Source organism: Mchenga conophoros, linkage group LG1 (genome assembly GCF_057382185.1).
Source record: "Mchenga conophoros isolate Kocher_MC1m ecotype Shallow Benthic linkage group LG1, M_conophoros_male_GT1.1, whole genome shotgun sequence".
NCBI lineage: Eukaryota > Metazoa > Chordata > Actinopteri > Cichliformes > Cichlidae > Mchenga > Mchenga conophoros.
In genome coordinates this window covers 23,721,221-23,739,025 of record NC_140526.1, presented here as the reverse complement: position 1 = coordinate 23,739,025, position 17,805 = coordinate 23,721,221, and the positions used below count along the sequence as shown (strand labels likewise).

At 39.0% G+C, this 17,805-nt stretch overlaps 1 protein-coding gene across 5 annotated transcripts in view; it reads left to right on the top strand.

The window, feature by feature from the left end:
- The window catches only part of mettl15 (methyltransferase 15, mitochondrial 12S rRNA N4-cytidine), a 62,899-nt gene that overhangs the window by 29,421 nt on the left and 15,673 nt on the right, over positions 1-17,805 (top strand). For all 5 annotated transcript variants that reach the window (XM_085270798.1, XM_085270825.1, XM_085270789.1 and 2 more), the window contains one exon: positions 5,761-5,897. In XM_085270798.1, the coding sequence (XP_085126924.1) occupies positions 5,761-5,897 (137 nt within the window). The remainder of the gene's footprint in view (positions 1-5,760; positions 5,898-17,805) is intronic.

Genomic DNA, 17,805 nt, shown 5'->3' with positions numbered 1-17,805 from the left:
TCAAGAATATATAAGGAAAAATGTCTGGATAGGAAAACTTTTCTTTTTTTTTTGCATATGGTATTCAGTTGTTACAGCTGGTAACAGCAAAGACCCCGCAGAATGGTCGATAAGCGTTACATATATCCTGCGTAAAACATTTCCTGACTGCCCCGCTCTCAATACTTGATTAATAAAATAAAAAAAACACTGACATCCACATATGAGATTATTTTGAAGTCGATGATTAATATTTTTAACAAACGTTCAAACACATTTTCCCTTCGTTTGTCTTCTCTTACAGTGCTTTAAAAAAAGTAAAATAGAATAAGAGTTGGTTTATGGAGCAAACAGAAACTTGTGTGCTAAAAAACTGAGAAACATCACAATGAAATCAAGGCAATAGTTTTTTTCACTTTCTCATCTTTCTGACTTGGTCTTTCTTTACATCAAGAACTGAAAGACACTGTTCGTCGATGAAACAGTTTGCAGGTAGTGTATGCTGACTTCACAGCAGCTCTGCCCTGCCAAAAGGTCCAATCTGGTCCCCAGGCTGGCTCTGAAAAGTGTGAAAATTGCAGAAAGGAGGGTATACGTTGTTAAGAATGGATGACATTATGAGATTGGTTGTCTGAACTGTTAATTTAATCCGAGTCAGAGGTCTGAATCATCCTCACTTTTACAGTCTTCCTACTGACAAAGAAGTTTTTCATACCACACCAAAGAAAGGTGGTTAAACCACTGTGTCCTGCTGATGCATTATAGCACATATTGTTGAAACTGCACCTAATTTTGTTAAAACAGCGCATACTGTAAAGGAGTGGTGGAGATCGAATCGGCCTGCGTGCAGCCCGTGAACTGAGTTTGACTCTTCTGGTTTACAGGGATTCCTGCAGCCTTATTACTATAGTGCTTCCCTGCTGCACTTGAAACAAAGAGCACACTAACAGCGATTGAGCTGACTGTTAAGGCCATGACTTCACAACTAAATTGATGATGAGACACGATCCATTAGGGCCTGTCTGATGGTGTCTTGTACATGCATGCTGAGCACTAGTGTGCGTGTGCGTGTGTATGACACAATTATTGTCTATCAGCAGAACACTGCAATATCAAGGGAAAAGAAAGCAAAGAGGTTTATAAGTAAAAAAAAAGGCTGAGGTAAAGATCTCTTTAGGACAGACAAAACAGTGAGTAACCCTTTTAACTGGAAACTGGGGAATGAATGTGTCTATAGCTTCTGAAATGATGATGCATGCATGTCAAGTTTGCTTCACCACTGATAAACAGTACATATATGGTCTTTATTTAATCAGGTAATCTCTTGAATTGGATTGATAAGAAGGTTGGTAGAGATGAGAAAGATTCCTATGGGAGCGACTTGGGAGTGTTCTCTTCATCAAGGCGGTTATATGATGAAAGAGTCTGTTGTGTGAGGATTAAGGTCATGTGCATTAACATAATAACAGCACTTCCATTAATTTTGGTTCAGTTACCTTGAATTACGGGATTTGGTGAAGTGTTTATATTTGTTTTCAGGCATTTCTGTCACTGCAGGTATCAAAAAGCTTCTCAAAAAAGTTCTTACAGTATAATTTAGGCTCTAAGGCTAACATGAATACATTTGCATTAGCACATCGTCACATCCAGTTTATTAGAGCTTTGTTGCTGAAAACAACTGCCTCCTGCTGTTTAAAATGACTCTGATTTCCTGCAGGGGGAGTGAACTAAAGTTCAGGGAAGTTTTGAGCCGTCAAAGCAAAACAGTGGACTAAAGATGCTGTGGACTAAAAGCCCTCTGTAAAACCGATTGAAACTACAAAGTCAGGTGATAATTCTGTGTGAATTTGGGACTAAAAGCAAAAGAATAGCTATTGGTTTCAGTGAAACAGACACCTTATATGACTTAAGTAACATTTATATTTATTTATTAACATATATATTATATTTATATATTTATATAAAATGTATGCATTATGCAGTCCAGATCTTCATCTGGAATTTCTGGATTAGCATCCATCCATCCATCCATTTCTGGGTCAGCTGCCATGGTGTGAGAGGCGGGGTACACCCTGGACTGGTCACCAGTCTGGCACAGGACAGACAACCATCCACGCTCACATTCACATCAAGAGCCCAAAGTGAACACACGCAGACGGAGTGAGAGCATGCAGACTTCACTAGAGGTGTGAATCACCATACATCCCACGATACGATATTATCACAATACTTAACGCACGATACGATATTATTGCAATATTTTAAAATATTTTGCGATATTCAGATTCTGTACATAAAGGTAAACTTTATGAATATTCATTTTATCTAATATCAAAGTCTCACACTCAGTCTTTCTCTCATTTCAGTCAGTTTTATTGTTGACAAACTGAACGTTTGTATTACAGTTTAGTCCCAACTTAACTGAATGCAACCATCTGGTACAATTATAGCTATTCTGAACTATGCAATTTATGAAAACTATGCAGCCCATTCAGCAACTGAAGAACTTGAAAGTAAATTAAAACAAAATATAATTTTACATTAAATAAAAAAGTTTTAAACTTAATTAAAATAAAACATGTCTTAAATTAAAATAAGTAAACTGTCATGTTTATTGCTGCCAAAAAAAAGTTAAACACATTTGGACAGTGAAGGAATGTCAGGATTCTTGTTCAGAAAAAGGATCAACATGCTCTGAGCACAAAAACCTCTTTTGTAACAAAATATCGATTTCTGCTGTCCCTGTATTGATACATTATTAGCAAACAAAATATCACGATACTACATAGTATCGATTTTTTCCCCCACCCCTAGACTTCACACAGAAAGGTCCCAGCCTTGATTCAAACCCAGGAGTTTCTTAATGTGAGGTGACAGTGCTAACCGCCACGTTCATAATGATTAAACTTCTAATAAAAGCTCCACTAAGTTTACCAGAAATTGTCAATCAATCCCAGTTTACACAGCGTTATTGCCACAGGCTAAAGACTGTGCTAAAGAAAAATTTTGCCTGCTGAATGGCTAGGTTGCGCTCCCAGGCTTGTTGGTGCACTGAGTGTGGGTTCCCTGTCACAGCCAAGAAAGTTGCAGAATAAGGTTTGGGGGGAAATATTGTATTGTTTATTTGTAATGTATACATGACGAACTGTTCAATAAGCTACATTTTTCAGACATAGTTTGGAGAGATATTTGCCGACATTAAGGTTAAGATATGGTAAAATATTGGGCAGTCTGTCTCGGTTTTTGGCCAGCTTTTGCCCTTTAGTTTGAGACATTTTGAAATTACATTTATTTCATTATGATCAGGAGGTACTTTGGTACTTATAGGCCTTTATAATTGTGGCTTTAAAATAAGGGTTGGGCGACTGGACGAATATATCGACTATCTACGATAGGCTGAGCCTTTCACCGATTGTTTTTAGAAGAGCGATTTATTTATTTGCCCATGAGTATGTTTGCTAATAATGTTGGTTGAAGCTAAGAGAAGCAGTCAATGGAAAAAATAATAGGGCTCTTTAATGGCACCCTCTTCCATCTGCAAACAAATGCACCCTCCTCAGAGTGCGCCCAAATGCAGCGATTCATTTACTCAAATTCATAACAGAAAGAAAGAAAGGCAGTAGCCTATGTTAAAAAACAACAACATTTTATTTAAATAAAAAAACAACAACACAATGGTGGGGAGGGAAACAAACAGCAACTGCCTTCTTAAATAAATAAATAAATGAAGAATCCGAAAAGTAGCTATATTAATACTGAAACAAACAAGAAAAGAAGGTAAAATATTCCCTCCAAACAAAATGTATAAATTCTAAATGCGCAAATCCACGCATGATTACATTGCTCCACCCATGTGCGCCTGCACATGCCTTTATCGTCATTTATTGGACTGACGATTGTCGGTTGGAAAACTTTTACATATCGCCAAACCTTACTTTGAAACAAGTCCAGGTACAGGATACCTTGGATAAATGTTAGCTTTATATGTATATACTGAGCATGTTTACCTTGAACTTACGGCTTATGTAAATTTTAGCTTTAATGTTGTTAATCCATGAAATAAAAATACTTTTTATTAATTACAACACCCCTCAGTGTGTTGTAATGATCGTGAAATCACTTCCTTTTTAACGTCTTTATTGCTAAATTTGATTGCCCCGAACTGAATGTGAAAAATTCAAATGAATTCTTTTGAAGGCTTGGTCTGAGCTATAATGCATTCATACAGTGCTGTTAAAAGGTATTTTCCCCCTTCCTGTTTTCTTGTTTTTTGTTAAGTCTTTTAAAATGATAATTTCATTTATTAAGGTAAAACGATTATCCAAACTAGTCCTATGTGAAACGTAATTGACCCCTGTAGTTATGAATTAACTGTGACTAATCACATTTTTGTAAAATGGAGTTCAATCTCTCTTGCCACATCCATGCCTGCTTACTGCCAGATCTGTTGGATCAAGAAATCACTTAAATAGAACCTGTCTGACAAAGTGAAGGGTAAAAGATGTTAAAAAAGGACCAAAGTCACTGACATCTATCAGTCTGGAAAGAGTTACAAAGTCATTCACAAATGGAGAAAACTTGACTGGTGAACTTTCCCAGGAGCCAACCAAATTACTCCAAGAGTGCATCAATGACTCAGGAGGTCATAAAAGAGCCCAGAACAACAAAAACTGAAGGCCTCAGTTAAGGTAGTGTTCATAATACTGCAATAAGAAAGAGACTGGGTAAAAATGGCATTCATGAGACCATTTCAAGTAGAAATCCACTTCTGACCAAATGTTAATCGCCAAAACTTTTGGGAAAATACTCTTGGGAACAATGAGGCAAAACTTGAACAGTCAAACATGGTAGTGTGGTCTGGGACTGCTTTACTGCTTCAGGACCTGGACGATTTATTGTAATTAATGGAACCATGAATTTTGCTTTCTACCAGAAAATCCTGAATATCCAGCTATCAGTTTGTTTCCTGAACTCAAGCACACTTGGGTTATGCAACTGAACAATGAAGGGAAACATACCACCAAGTCATCTCTCAATGGAAAAATAACACAAAATAAAGTCTTTTGGAGTGGCCTTGTCAAAGTCCAGACTTATATCAAGTTGTGATGTTTTGACATGATTTAAACAGCCCATTCCTAATCGAAAACCCTCCCCCTACCCAGAATTCAAACAATTCTGCAAGGATAATGGGGCCAAACTCAATGACTCATTGCACATTATGAACAACTCCTTGATTGCAGTTCTTGCCTCTGAGGTTAGCACAACCCATTATTAGGTTTTGGGGACAATTACTTTTTTCACACAGAGCCAGGTGGGTTGGGTTAACCTTTTTCCCCATTAATTAATAAAATCATCATGTAAAAAAACTGCATTTTGTATTTACCATGGTAATCTTTGTGTAGTATTAAAATGTGTTTGATGATATAAAACCTGGACCTCATTTTTAAAAATCAGGTAAGTGCTTCAAAAGTTATGTGGATAAACACACTCTTTCACCTATTGTTGTTGGTACCATAGTTCTTGAGGTATAGACTTTAAACTTGATAAAGAGGCTGGGGAGTTCCCCCAATCAGAACTTTTTACCATACAGATCTAGATGGTGTCACAGACTAAAATGGAAGGTGACAATGTGTGAAAATGTGGGTGCCTATGCATGACACATGTCAGTGCACCACCGTGAGTTAAACACTTAAATGATGAACTAACATTGTGATGATAAAAGATGATTCACGTATATGGAGTCATGTTGTGAGAACTGTTCTTGTGCTTTCTCACATGTAGGTGGTGCTGGACATGACATTTGGAGGTGGTGGTCATACCAAAGCAATTCTGAGCACAGTTCCCGAAGTCACGGTCCTGGCCTTAGATCGAGATCCCACAGCAATTTCTCTGGCCCAGCAGTTAGCCAAGGAACACTTGTAAGTGATTTATTGAGAAAGATCAACTAGACCAAAGTTGAAGCTTCAAGCTACACACTGTTGAGACAAATGTTTATACCTTATCATGGCTAATGTTTGGCCATCAGTTTTTGTTGTTATAGCTGACAGCTTGACAGTTTTAAGCAGTGTGTGTGGTTTGTGGTCATTTCTTAAAGGATACTGTGGGTTTGATATACGGTGTTGCAGCTCTCCCTGTACTTTCTCACTTCTTCCCTGAGCCCGATCAAATACTGCTTGCCAAGATACAGCCCCTGAGTTCCACTGTCCAATCAGAGCCATTCGTCCTTCTTAACTTAAAGCTTTTCTCCCCCCACGCAAAGCTGGTGGGCCCAGCATGTAATTTGTCAGAGTAAGGGCCCACGCCTGCTGTGTGAGGGAGATGCTACCTCCCACAGAGGATCTATAAGTTACTGGTGGGGGGTGTGGGGGTTAAAAATGGAGAGAGAGAGAGAGAGAGAGAGAGAGAGAGAGAGGCAAAAAAAACAAGAGAGAGAGAGAGAAAATGAAAATATAAGAGAGAGCAGGGAGACACAAGGACACAATGCCAGGGTGAGAGGGAGTGTGTGTGTGTGCATGAGCAAAGCGCGGGTGGATGAAAATAAGATGTTCCTAAGACCATGGCGTGGGAAGGAATCCTTTTACGTAGATTCTGGGGAAACCTCTCTCAAGGGAATCTGCCAGAGAAATGTGCCTGTGAGCGGGGAATGACAATTAAGAGAGAGAGAGAGTGAATGAGAACACTGTATTCTGTCAGCAGCAATATACCCCTGCTGTAAACTCTTCCACGCCTACTCGTGATGCAAGTTGAGAGAGGCTAGAGAAATCTAGCAATTAACCAATATTATTGGATGCCTGAGTAAAAGACCCTGGCAGCCCACGCAGTGCATCCACACAACAGGGTTAGAGGATTTTCTCTCTCCTCTGCACTCCTGTTTCTTGAGGAAAGTCTAACCTCAGTGCAAACTGTTGAGTTTCGGTGTCAGTCTGAACCCAGTTTTACAGCACAAAGAGAACAATTTCAAGTCCAAACATTTCAAAATCGTCAGCTTATGAAGGTAAATCTCTTTTCCCTGAATAATATTCACCCGTGTACTTAATGGGATTTGTCTCCTGCATGTTGAGCCTTGCTATTCTCTGCATCATTCTTCTTGTTGCTATGACTTCCCTCCGCTCGAAGCTCTGCAGTAGTTGTGCCCACAGTACATGTTATAAATCTGAAAAGGCACAGCACGTCATTGAAAAGTCAAACATTGGATTTACATGTACATATATGGTGAAACTGACTGATATGAAGTGAGATCTGAACTGTTTGCATACTCTGTGCTCTTTGTTGATTTACACCGAATGCCATGTTGCCTGTCACATCATGGGTAGTAGGCTCTGAATGCTTTGACACATGAAGCCCATTTTCTTAGAGTTTGCCTGCACATATTGGCTCTCTGTCTTTATTTGGCTTATTTAAAATGTTTTCATAAGAACAGTTTCCCTCCTCTAAGGCTGTAGCGCTTTTCTGCTTTTGTTATTCAGTCGATCCTTCTTTTATTTTTTCCTTTCCACTCTTATTCCACTCTTTCTTACTCTTGTTGTTTGTTTGAAGACCACTGCATGAAATGAAATTATATTTAAAGATTTTACATTGGAGATTTGTCAGATCTGCAATTAAAGGTGAGCCTATAATAACATGTTGATGAATTATTTGGCACTTTCCTTTAGGGTTTTTACAATACTAGAATTTCAAACGGTAGAGATACCCTGGAAAATACTTACAATTTTCAATGCAATGGGGGAAAAATTAAAATCAATCATTTAAGAGGCGTCCATTTTTAACAATAGTTACAACAGTACTGGTTGGTGCAGATGTTTTCAGCTACAGCTAAGGCTGGGTGATATGACTTTAAGTTAAAAAAAATGACAATTCATGAAACATTTTGCCTCAATTAGGATTAATGAATATGAACAAACAAACCCACACACAGACAGGATATTTTTGTTTGTTAGTGTTGTAACAGATTGGCAGTATTACTTTTGGTCGTTAAAACTACAAAAAGTGTCCAAAAAACAGACACAGCATTTTGTATTTGGCAGAGGCCGCTTCAGTTGTGCTGTCAGCTCGGTGTTTGAGTTTGAATATTAACTGTCATTTTGGGAATAAAGTAGAAATTTCGAGATTAACACCCAGCTGAAGCTTTGCAGCTGCCAGCCACAGGTACACAACAATAGAACCCAGTTCATTCCTCAATGCAGGTGAGGCGTAATTGCTGATGCCGCTCTGTTTTGTCAGCTTCCCCGCAGCGGCGCCACAGACCACTCCCCACAACAGCATCACGTAGGTGTAATTTTTAACCAATATAAAACATGCTGACTTTTGTTTGGTTTATTTTATTACTGAAAAAAATAGCAACACCTTGGAGACCTACATTGATTTCATCTAGGCATTTTGCCATTTTTGTTGCTTTTTTTCATGGGTGAAGTCAACCAGAGCTTACTGGGAGAATAGTCCTGCATTACAACAGTGCAAGGACCAGTGCTATGCATTTAATGCATACAACTCACCAAAACACTTCACAATTCATAAAATGCACAAACTTGAATTTACGTCCTTCTAAGCTACCCAAGCTGTCGGTTTGGTCAAGTGTTTGTAAAATGTAAATGATGTAAATGTTCTCAGGCTACTTATAATAAGAAATGTTAGTTAGATTATAATATACAAGGAGTGACTGCCACAAAGACCTACTTTTACCTCCATCAGCAAACCATGCCAAAGAAGATGTTTGGTATCACTGCTAATAATAATAATGATAATAATAATAATGGCTGTTAATTGGCTCCAAAAAAATCTTTTTTAATTTCTCTCTTCATTCTTCCATGTCATCTCTTGTTTTGCTCTTCCCAGCTAAGTGTAATAGTGTTTGCATTGCTCAGTATAGCCCACACGTCGGCAGTTCTCTTTGTAACCGAGCGATAACCTCAATCAATCAATCAGTCGTACATCATAGACAACATGGAGGGAAGTGCTGATTTCCATGTTTAGAAACTCATGTCGTGTTCGCATTTCCTAACTATGGAGAAATGAGCTTGTCAGCCAGGAAGTAAAGATGATGAAATTAAAGTGGGGAAACAGGGGGGCAGGACAAACTTCACGATTCAATATTTTCCCATGGCTTTAACAGTACATAAATAAGTCAGAGAGAAGTCTTTTATATCCATCTCTGGGTCATCTGGGGTAATTTAGTTAAAAATAAAAGAGTCATTTCTAAAGGCTAGCCTCTCTGTGTTTGTATCCCTCTTCGGTTTTTTCCTCCACTGGACTGTAGATATTTCCATCACCGGTCCCCTGCTGAAAGCAATCAATCACCATCTTGTCTTAGGCTTCAGTGACGCAGGTAAAGGAACTGAGCAGGTCAACACAAGGGAATATTTCAGGCTTGATTTGTGAAGAAGCAGCATGATGCTGAATGAGCATGCGCTCAGACTGAGGCTACTGTGAAGGCTGCTGATGTCCTCACCAATGGTAGCCTTAAATATTTAGTGAAGGAATGATTTCTGAAAAAAAAAGATTCAGTACTGACCTCAGAAAAGGCAGAAAGAAAAATATCATTGCCACCTATTTTGACAGTTTGATGGATACAGTATAAAGCGTTTTGAGAAAGTATTTTATGAAAGAACTTAAATATAATATTAGAAAAGTATACCTATTTTTTTTCAATTAATTAAAGGAAATGACTCACTCATAAGGTGCTCTTAATATCACCCCTAACATTTTAGAGCTTATAAAAGTAGTAAGTGGATAACTAAAAGTAATTCAAATTCAGCTTCACCATAGCGTGACTTTTTTTGTTTTCTTCACTGAAATGTGCATATTTGTCAAACACAACATGAAAAGATCTTAAAGGGGATTTAATCTAGACCCATTTGTGTTCAGGCAGAACACAAGGAAGACGTGGAGATGGTGTGAATGGATACAAGGTGAAATGAAAAGGCGCGATCAGATGCAAATTCACTCAGGGCAGTGCGACCTGGCAGGATAAAATATAGAAGATGAGGTTTCAGCTTCAACAAAAACCCCATATGGTTCATATTGCGGTCATTAGAATGAGAGAGATAAGAAAAAAGCTGAGATACTGGAGGGGAATAGTGCACAAGCCGAACTTCGTTCATCTCTAATGCCCCCCCCCCCCCCCCCCCAAAAAAAACAAAACAAAACAAAACAAAAAAACAAACGCGCCCCCCCCCCCCACACACACACACACACACAAAGTGACAATTCATATTTTGTTTGTACTCTTTGTACTCTAATTAAAGTTGACTTGTTATATTATTACTGTATGACTGGAGGTGAAATGCAATCACCAGCCACTATTTTTTGGACAACATTTAGGTTTTGGTTACCAGTTTGAGTTGATTTGAGCTTTGGGAAGTGACGCATTGTCCTGGTTAATGCAGGATGATTCTAAAGAGATGGACATGGTCAGCAACAATACTCAGGTAGGCGTTGAAACAATGCTTAGTTGGTTCAAAATGTGCCAAGAAAATATCCTCCACACCATTACATAACCAGCACCAGCCTCGGCCATTGTCACAAGCGAGGATGGAGCCATGCTTTTATGTTGTTTATGCAATAATTTTCCAATCTTCTCTTGTCAAATTTTGCTGAGTCTTAGTGACTCTTAGCTAAGAACAGAAAGCTTAGACTGACTGGAGTGAACCTTAGTACGGTCTTCTGCTGCTGTAGCCCATCCGCCTCAAAGTTCACAGTCTTGCACATTCAGAGATGCTTTTCTGGATACCTTGTAACAAGTGGTTATTTGAGTTACTGCTGCCTTCCTTTTTTCAGACTATTTTGTGTGAACTCTAGAGATGTTTGTGTGGTAGAATGTGCAAAAAACATTCCAGTAGATCAGCAGTTTCTAAAATACTCAGACCAGCCATCTGGCATGAACTATCTGTTTATCTGTTATCTGTTGTCAAGCTCTGTTTTGCAACCATGCCATTTTCAGAGTCACTTCAGTCACCTTTCTTCTTCATTCTGTTACTCGTTTCTTCGTGTGGTGGCTATCGCGGAGCTTCCACAGATTCAGTAACATTAGCAAGTGGTGGAGGCCAGCAGGTGGATGAGGGAAAGGGGAGGCAGGAGGAGGAGAGACCCGAGGCGGCCGCTGGTCTGAGTGTCAGGTGAACTGAACTTCAGGTAAGAAGTTATGACCTGCAGTCTATCTGGGTCAGATATATGCCAAGTTTCGGTGGAGTTTATTTTCGTTATGCTGACTTTTTCCGTACTGCGTACTAGCTAGCATGACAGAGTTTCTATACAGCTGGATGGGTGCTATAATGTTGATGTTGAACTTTATTTTGTTCATAAGGTTAGTTAGTAGAGTTGCCAACCGTCCCGTAAAAAACAGAATCTCGTATTCAGAGAAAATATTACGCGTTTCGTATTGAGGTGAAAAGGAACGCAGTTTGTCCCGTACTTCAGCTAGAATGGAAAAAGACACAAAATTGGAGCTGCACAGCTGCTTCTTCTTCTCTCGTTCTTTCCCCCTCCCTCTCCTGTTGAAACTGATCAATGATCAGCTTTTCTCTCTTGTTTGTTTATCGCCCACTTTGCGCCAGAAAGAGGAAGCTAGCGGATGTCGTGCTAAACAACAGCAGTGCATTTAAGCTTTATCAGCTGTTGTTAGAATTTATTTAATATAAATTTTTAGTATCAGCTGATGTTTGCTGGAGCCACAGCCGTAAAAGTTTCTGGTCATGATGTCGGTTTGGTTATCTGGTAAGAGGGAAACATGAAGATGAAACCAGGAGATGTCCTTACTGAATCATGAGAGCTGAACAGGTGATGGAGAATCAGGTTTATCTTTTAGGTCACATGAATGAGTTGAAGGGAAGTTATGAACTGTTTCTGAGAGACAAATAACACCAGGATCCTTTTTCTACGTAGCTGACAGCTGGTAACTGTGCAGGGGCGGATCTAGCAAAGTTTTGCCAGGGGGGCCAGGTAGGGCATCAGAGGGGGGCACAAGGAAATACTTTTCTTTCTTATTCTCATTTAAAATATCTAGCTTTTAAAAAATAATTATCTGAATCTTACAACAAACGATTGATAGATTGATACATATATACCATCAAAACAGTGTACATCACTGTCACAACAGCGTTTGTTTTCATTCAAAGGCTTTATGACTTTTCCTATAATGGCGGGCCGGTCTCTAGTCAAAATGCCTGGGCCGATTTTTTTGTCCCAGTCCAGCCCTGTATGCAGCTCATCTGCAGTCTGGTGTTACCTACATCTTCCTATTCGGAAGGCAGAATTTCCGAGTTCTGAGTACAATCGAAAGCACCACGACTGCAGTTTTTGTGTTGGATGTAAAAAGCGCACCTGACGCTGTGACGTAGGCTAGAATCATGGCGGCGGTCAACAACGGTCCAGGCGTGGGATTTCTCTCGTGGAAATGTGCACATTATTTTTTTTTTTCTACTGGTAGGTGGCACAGTGCACTTGTGGCAAGTAAGCAAGCTAGAAGACTGGCACTCTTGCTGGGTATCCAGCTACGGAAGCAACACATTAACAAGAGAATTCTGAGAAAAACCAAAGTTACTTTCCTTAGTAACTAGTTACTTTGAAAAGAAAGAATTGTATAAATTTACATTGTTTTAAAAAGTGGTACATGCTTAAAACGATAACTCAATATGAAGAATGTGAATGAAATTGGAGTTCATTGAAAAAGGATCCATTATAATTTTTTGTTTTATTTATTTTAATTTTATTTTTCTCCTTGTTACTATGTGGAGTGGTATATTCTGATTGTAAATTTGTTGTTTGGTTTGGGTTAGGACCAGAGATAAATGTTAATGTTAGTTTGTTCCCTGATTTTTGGTGCCCACTTGTAATATAAATTGGATTGTAGATAGGGGGCAGGGTTTAATAAGAATATTTTCTTCTTCCTGCTCCTTTTCACACATGGTTGTAGTGCTTTTTGATAGAAAGTGTGGTTGGTTTGTTTGAATTGTTGTACCAAGTGTGAAATAAATAAATAAATGAAAAATAAATGAAAATAAATGAAAGTAACGAGTAACTTGAAGCAACTGAGTTACTTTTGATAGAAGTAACTAGTAATGTAACTAAGTTACTAATTTAAAGTAACTTACCCAACACTGCTGACTAGATATTTACATAAACGATGAGTTGGAACAGGTGGGGCTTATAAGGTGGCCGGTGAGTGGATGTATCTTCACAAGGCGTTTAGCAGTGAACAAAGCAACCCCATCCACTTACTTTTCAAACCTTTCGCTTACAATCAGCAGCCACTCATAAGAATGTAAAAGGGATGGTTCCCTTATTAAAAGGAGAGGCGCTTAAACTGCTTGTTTCAAGCAAAGAATTACCAGAAGATATGAACTACAACCATGTATAAGATAAATAAAGAATTTTAGAACTGTCAATAATGCAAAACTACTATAGAACTGAAAATGATGCATAATGGGTTCAGCTTGATCCACTGAGATGCCAGAATAACAAAAAACAAAGGCATGTCAATATTGTACGATGCTACAGCTATAAATAGTTCAGATCTCTTAAGCAATTATGAGCCCACTTGAACCTCAGCACATACACCACTGAAACTTGTCCTCTTTAATAATATAAGACCTTACATAAGGCATTTATATCTCCAACTCTGTCTAAGCCACATAAAGAAGTTAATAATTTAGAAATCTTATGTAACTGTTTTGCATATTTTTAAATCCTTCATTGGCTTATAAAAACACGTTAAAGAACAACAGTACAGTGATGGTCAATTTTGGTGCAGAAACTAAAAATTGGCATTGAAAACAAACCTTGAACTTAAAAGGAAACACTGGCATTGAAATACTTCTTTTGAAAAAAGAAAAAGATCCACTCCTAGTGGGCCTAGAGTATACTGATTATAAAACACAGAGTTTTAAAAAAATGACACCTTAAAATCCAGCCATCCATCCATGTCATGCTGCTTATCCTGGACCTGGTTGCAGGGGCAGCGGTCTAAAAAAGTTAGGGGCTGGACTAAAAAGAGAACAACGTTTGTAGAATTTGCATTCGGGGGAGAGAATGTCACTCTTTTTGACCTATTGTCAATTTGCAACCTTTTGTGCTTTCTGCCCTAATTTAAGGAGCAAGACTAAATAGGTCAAGTTTTCTTTGTAGTTTTTTTTTTTTTTAATCTCACACAGAAAATTGAAATGGGTTAAAGAAAGCATAGTTTTCCAGTTAGTTTGCTGTCTTGACACACATACAATGGAATAGGATATAGCCAGTGTTGGGAAGGTTACTTTTAAAATGTATTCCACTACAGATTACAGATTACATGCCCCAAAATGTATTTTGTAATGTATTCCGTTACGTTACTCAATGAGAGTAACGTATTCTGAATACTTTGGATTACTTAACATATTATCATGCATTTTACAACAACGTGAATGTACTGTTGCTGTGTGATTTATTACTATTACTGAAGGTCCGCGGCTCCGAACTGTAGTAAAGGGAACTCTGACTAATACGGGTTCCGTGTCGGGCTCGTAGCCGAAAAATAGCTTTACTTTGTTGTCTGGGTCAAGTTTGCTAACGAGAGACAGAGAGAGGCGTTGAAAGGCTGCTCCAACGGAACTTATTGTTTCGGAGGAAAACACGAACACAGTGTACAGTCGAGTCTTAATAGCTTACTTACAACTGGGCTCGTCAGGCACTCTTCTTGGCTGCAGTGGTTATTATTATATTTACATGCTTCCAGCTCCCGTTTTTGCTCGATGACAGCTCGTGCTTTCCCTTTTTCTCCCTTTTCGCGCTCACAGACACATAACGAGTATGGCAGTCCATTCTCCCTGCAGCACGGACTACACTGCCCATGATGCTACATTCTGCATTCTGCCTATTAGCTTAGCACAACAACAACAAAAAGGCGCTCTCTCACCCAGGAAACACGCAGAGAGAGAGCGTCACCCTGTAACCATGGCAACCGCAACGCTGCCGCCTGGAACAACAGAACATAGCTGTCAAACAAAACCCAAACAGTCCTGACCCGCGACAATATGAAACAGGGAAGTACCGCAGTGTATTCCATTTATTTCAACAAAGTAACTGTATTCTAAATACCACCTTTTTAAATGGTAACTGTAACGGAATACAGTTACTCATATTTTGTATTTTAAATACGTAATGGCGGTACATGTATTCCGTTACTCCCCAACACTGGATATAGCCATAGCTCATTTTTGTTAACTAACCAAATTATGTTTGATAACCAAGTCGTTTAACCTAATAAAAGACAGAAAACAATTAAAAACTGAGTTTACTCTTGTGGGAAGAGTTAATTACTGGCCAAATAAATACTTCATGTTTATTTTATTTTCTATGAAACCATTAATCACATTTTTCATTAATCAAATCATGCAGAACGTTGTTGCACATCACTGTGCAGGTTAGCATTGCTGTCATCCTTTTACTTTACGCTTTGCTTCTTCACAACTTTGCTTTACAGATAGAGAGAGGCAGGGAATACATACTTAGGTTAAACCTTAGGTTTAAATGCATCTTAGGTAATAGTTGCAACATTTCTAATCTAGTTCATGCCTTTTCCCCCTCAGGGATTAGAGGAAGCACTGCTGCTGCACAAGATGATGCAAGTTATTTCACAGTATAACTGAATTTAATGCAGTTACATAAGCTGCAAAGTGAAATTAATAAAGTGAAAATTTTCCAAACAGGCATGCAGTCATTAAGCAGTCCAGTATTTATTTATTTTTTCTTCTTCTTCTTCTCCTTCTCCTTCTCCTTCTTCTTCTTCTTCTTCTTCTTCTTCTTCTTCTTCTTCTTCTTCTTCTCAAAAAATGCAAGGCAAAAATAAGACAATCTTTCAGAGAATTCTACCTGAAATCATGGTAGCTGTTACAAAGGTAAATGGGTCACTTAAGATGAAGTGCCACTCACCTGGAAAGGATGCAGAAGCTGCAGGAGGTAGAGACATATAACTGCACTTACATCAGACAGTTTTCAGCAGCTCTCAATACTTTGTGCAAAACATTATAACATAATAAAACCCAGAGAAAGCTAAAGAGCCAATCAATAGCCAGCCCGGGAAACATATGAGTCAACTTTGTTGTTGCACTGATGGAATTACACAGTTAAAGTTCACTATAATTTCAACTGTGTGATAAGATAAGATAAGATAAGATAACCTTTATTAGTCCCACACGTGGGAAATTTGTTTTGTCACAGCAGGAAGTGGACAGTGCAAAAGTCATGAAGCAAAAATTATAATACAATAAGAATAAATACAGTACACAACTGTACAGAATAGAATAAAATAAAATACTATATACAGTAGAATAGAATAGAATAAAATATACAATAAGATAAAAATAGAATACAAATGCTATATACAACTGAGTAAAAATACAACGATGCCAGAAAAGATTATTGCACTTAGTGTTATTGCACATGTGTGGATGTGTGTGTTTGATCAGTTAAAGTCTTTATTGTGGAGTCTGACAGCAGTGGGGAGGAAAGACCTGCGAAATCTCTCCGTCCCACACCGTGGGTGCCGCAGTCTCCCACACCGTGGGTGCCGCAGTCTCCCACTGAAGGAGCTGCTCAGTGCTGTCACAGTCTGCTGCATGGGGTGGGAGATGTTGTCCAACAGTGATGACAGCTTAGCCGCCATTCTCCTGTCACTTACCACCTCCACTGGGTCCAGAGGGCATCCTAGAACAGAGCTGGCCCTTCGGATCAGCCTGTTCAGTCTCTTCCTGTCCCCGGCAGAGATGCTGCCGCCCCAGCAGACCACACCATAAAAGATAGCAGAAGCCACCACAGAGTCATAGAAGGTCTTCAGGAGTGGGCCCTCCACTCCAAACGACCTGAGTCTCCGCAGCAGGTACAGCCTGCTCTGCCCTTTCCTGTAGAGGGCGTCTGAGTTATGAGTCCAGTCCAGTCTGTTGTTCAGATGAACACCAAGGTACCTGTAGCTGTCCACAGCCTCAATGTCCATACCTTGGATGTTCAGTGGTTGCAGTGGAGAATGCTTGTGCCTGCGGAAGTCTACCACCACAGATGACAGGCACATCTACTGTTATAGTAAAGATGTAGGCAAGTATACTGTTTTTATTGGCTTACTGTAACCATAATGTGAATTAGCATGACATTTGTTCAAATGCTCTGGTGGGATAGGCCAGAAATCTTGATTGTGTAGTCACCCAAGAGTGAGTTGTAAATTCTGTATTGCCATGGCTTGAGTAGCATGTGATGCGGAGGTAAAACCTAGAGGTAAAAAATGTTTTTAGGGTTATGCTATGTTATGTTAACTTTTGGGTTTTAAGTCAAAAAACCTAACCTTTTCTTTTTCTGTCAGCATTAATCTCGTTAATACGATGTTAACGCCATAACCGCATTAACACGGCAAATGCCCGTTAGCGAGTTAACGTGGATTGGCCCGTGCAAATCCTGCACGGCACTAACGCATTAACGAGCTAACTGTGCAAACGCGTTGACGCTGTTAAGCTCTCAAATGGCCTCATATTTTGAGTCTAGAATGTAGTTTGGTGTATAGAAGGTTTCATGGTCTACTCAGTGACTGCATGGTGGTTGGTGCTGATATGCCATGATTGGTTTTCAGCAAATGTGCCACTGTACATTATGTCTACATATGTCTCATCTGTGAGGATATTGTTCCAGATGCCTTGTGGTTTGTTCAGGTCAAAGTTTTGTAAAAACTAGCAGCCCTAGCAAACTAGCCATACTTATTCAGTGTTGTTCAAATTCTACTGACATGAACTTTAACATGCTAACTAAGGCTTGTAGAGTCTTAGATGTAGCTGTTGGATTTTTGCACTTTCTCTGAACACTGCACTGACTGGCCTT